Source organism: Monoraphidium neglectum (genome assembly GCF_000611645.1).
Source record: "Monoraphidium neglectum strain SAG 48.87 unplaced genomic scaffold scaffold00782, whole genome shotgun sequence".
Lineage (NCBI taxonomy): Eukaryota > Viridiplantae > Chlorophyta > Chlorophyceae > Sphaeropleales > Selenastraceae > Monoraphidium > Monoraphidium neglectum.
This window is the reverse complement of record NW_014012846.1, coordinates 18,188-20,614: the sequence shown is the minus strand read 5'-3', so window position 1 is coordinate 20,614 and position 2,427 is coordinate 18,188. Positions and strand designations below refer to the sequence as shown.

The 2,427-nt window shown below is 63.2% G+C and overlaps 1 protein-coding gene across 1 annotated transcript in view; it reads right to left on the bottom strand.

The window, feature by feature from the left end:
- The window catches only part of MNEG_5307 (hypothetical protein), a gene marked incomplete at both ends in the record, with an annotated part of 2,807 nt that extends 1,547 nt beyond the window's left edge, over positions 1–1,260 (bottom strand). Inside the window, 3 exons of the mRNA XM_014046222.1 lie at positions 179–468; positions 708–855; positions 1,199–1,260. Of these exons, the coding sequence (XP_013901676.1) occupies positions 179–468; positions 708–855; positions 1,199–1,260 (500 nt within the window). The remainder of the gene's footprint in view (positions 1–178; positions 469–707; positions 856–1,198) is intronic.
- Between the last annotated feature and the right edge of the window lie 1,167 nt (positions 1,261–2,427).

Below are 2,427 nucleotides of genomic sequence, written 5' to 3'. Positions count from 1 at the left end.
AGCCACCCCCTCGTATGTCCTCCCCTCCCCTCCGCTCCCTCCCTCTCAAGTCCTCCTTCGCCCATCCCTCTACTCCCTTCCGTTTGCACACACCCCGCCCCAACCCTCACGTCCAACCGTGCCAGCGTTTGGAGTCCAAATGGTTCCAAACCAGACCTCCGCCGTCAGCCCCGCCCACCAGAAGAATACGTGGTGGATCAGCGTGAGGCTTCCGCCGCCCGCGAGCACTGCCAGCGCCAGCAACCACCCCCGCCAGTCCGCCTCCGCCGCGCCGTCCGCCGCGTCGCGCTGCAGCCACCGCAGGAACTCGCGCAGCGCCAGGGGCGACAGCACGCGCGCGGCCGTCTCCACGAGCGCCCAGAAGCTGTGCCATATGAACTCAAGCCAGAAGATCCGCAGCAGCGCCTCCGTGGTCGCGTTGACCAGCGGCGCGCGCGTGACGCCGCGGGCGCGGCGCGCGGTGCGGGCCTTTGGAGGGGGTTGAGGGACCGCGCGGGGGTGCGTGCGTGGGCACATGAGAAGTCGCGGCCAGAACGAATGCGGGTCCGCGTGAATCCATATCAATTATGCCACTCGGGTTGAAGACCACGGCAGACGCCGCACACGGGGGCATGCAGAGCTGCAGCACACTGGTATGCGCTCTGCGCCCACTGTCGCTGATGGTGCTGCCGCCGCCGCCGCAGCAGCAGCAGGCAGCAAGGCCGCACCTTGAGGATCTGTTCGTATTTGGATTCAAACCTCGCCGCCAGCGGCTCCACCTCGTCGCGCGCCGGCACCAGGAATCGCGCGTCATCCTCCTCTAGAGTCTCCGCCCACCCCTTGTTGATCAAAGGGTTCACCCACGTCCAGCAAATCCTGTGGATTCACGAGGCAGGGGGCAGGGGACAGCCCTTGACGTGAGGAGCAGGGAGGGGTGGGATGGGGCGAGGGGCCGGGCGTGCGGCGCGGCCGCAGGTGCGTTTTGGGCCCTCGCGGTGGCGTCAAGCGGGGCCGCAGGGTGTGTGCTCGATGGGAGGCGTTGGGGGTTTCCGTGTACTGGGAGGCGCCGAGGGCGCAGGTGGACTTGACAAGCAGCAGTGCGCAGCAGCCAGGCGGGCGCAGCAGGGAGGGACAGGCGTGCGCGAGGGGCCCGGGGCGCGCGTGTCAGGGCAGGCGTCTGCGGCCACCGGCATGACACACCCCGCCTTCATGAGCTCACCTGGACCAAATGCCAGCCCCGCCTAGGCCCGGCTGGCCAGTTCCTATGAGCCAGGCCCACATCCTTCCGAGGTCGAGCGACACAAGGGCCCTTCGGCCTGGCCCGTGGAATTGGATGCGCAGCGTTGGCAGTGGCGGCAGCGTGCACCAGGTCGGCTGGATGCGTCGTCAACGCTCCTCCGCCGACTGCTGTGGATGCCTGCAAGCTTGCTGATATATAACTAGGGGAATTTGAGGCTGCCGTGCACATCAAAAAAACAGCTGACGGCCCGTGCCTGAGGAGTGCAAGCCGCTTGTGAGGTCGAGATTATGAATTGGATGACACGCCGCGATGGGGAGCGTCTGGAATCTTGGAGTACAAGCTACAATGGTGGCAGTGCACATCTGTGTGCAGGTTGGTTTGAGCACCGCTTCAGCGCGATGACGACTTGGCGCCGTGATCATGCAACAGCGGCACCCTTGAAGGGGGTGAATGCGTCCGTGCCTGCCCGATGCATGCCACAACCTCTTCTCACTCGCTTGACCCTAATCATGAGAAGTGCCGCTGCTTCGACCCGGCATACATGGGGTCAACCTGCCACAACAGACATAAGTGATTGGCTCGTTGCACAGCTGGTCGCCTCAAGCACGCGGCCCGTCATTATGTCCAAAGCAAGGTGTTGCTACCCGCCTATCATTACACACACACACACACACACACACACACACAAGTAACATCATCATAGCCCTGCATTTCCTCATGCACAACAGCCGTGTGGGCCAGAGGTGGTCAACTGATCTGCGGTCAAACTTGTCAGGTCGACGCTCAGCAGGTCAAAAGCGATGCATGTCAACCGCCCACCTTGTGCTCGCAGACGCCACAGGCAAAGCGTGTGCAAGTGCTGGTGAGACAACTGTTGGCAAAAGCAAGAACCAAGGCTGCAGCAAGAACCAAGGCTGCAGTTGTGAGTGCTGCTGCAGCTGCTCACAACACATGCCACCCAAATTGTTGGCCCTCTCAAGAGCAGGTTTCATGCGTAATTCAACTCGCAAGCTTTCAAACGGATCAAAATACCGCAATCCAAATGTCCTGCAGGGTGCTTCTTGTGCGTTTGCAGGGGGCTCGGCGAAGGGTGGCGGCCCCATCGCTGAGCTGGCGGGCGCCATTGTGGTGATGTGGCGACCCAGGGCTCTGCGGCTGACCCCCAGCCCGCTTCACCAATCCAGGTCGTCACCATCCCCCCCCTGATC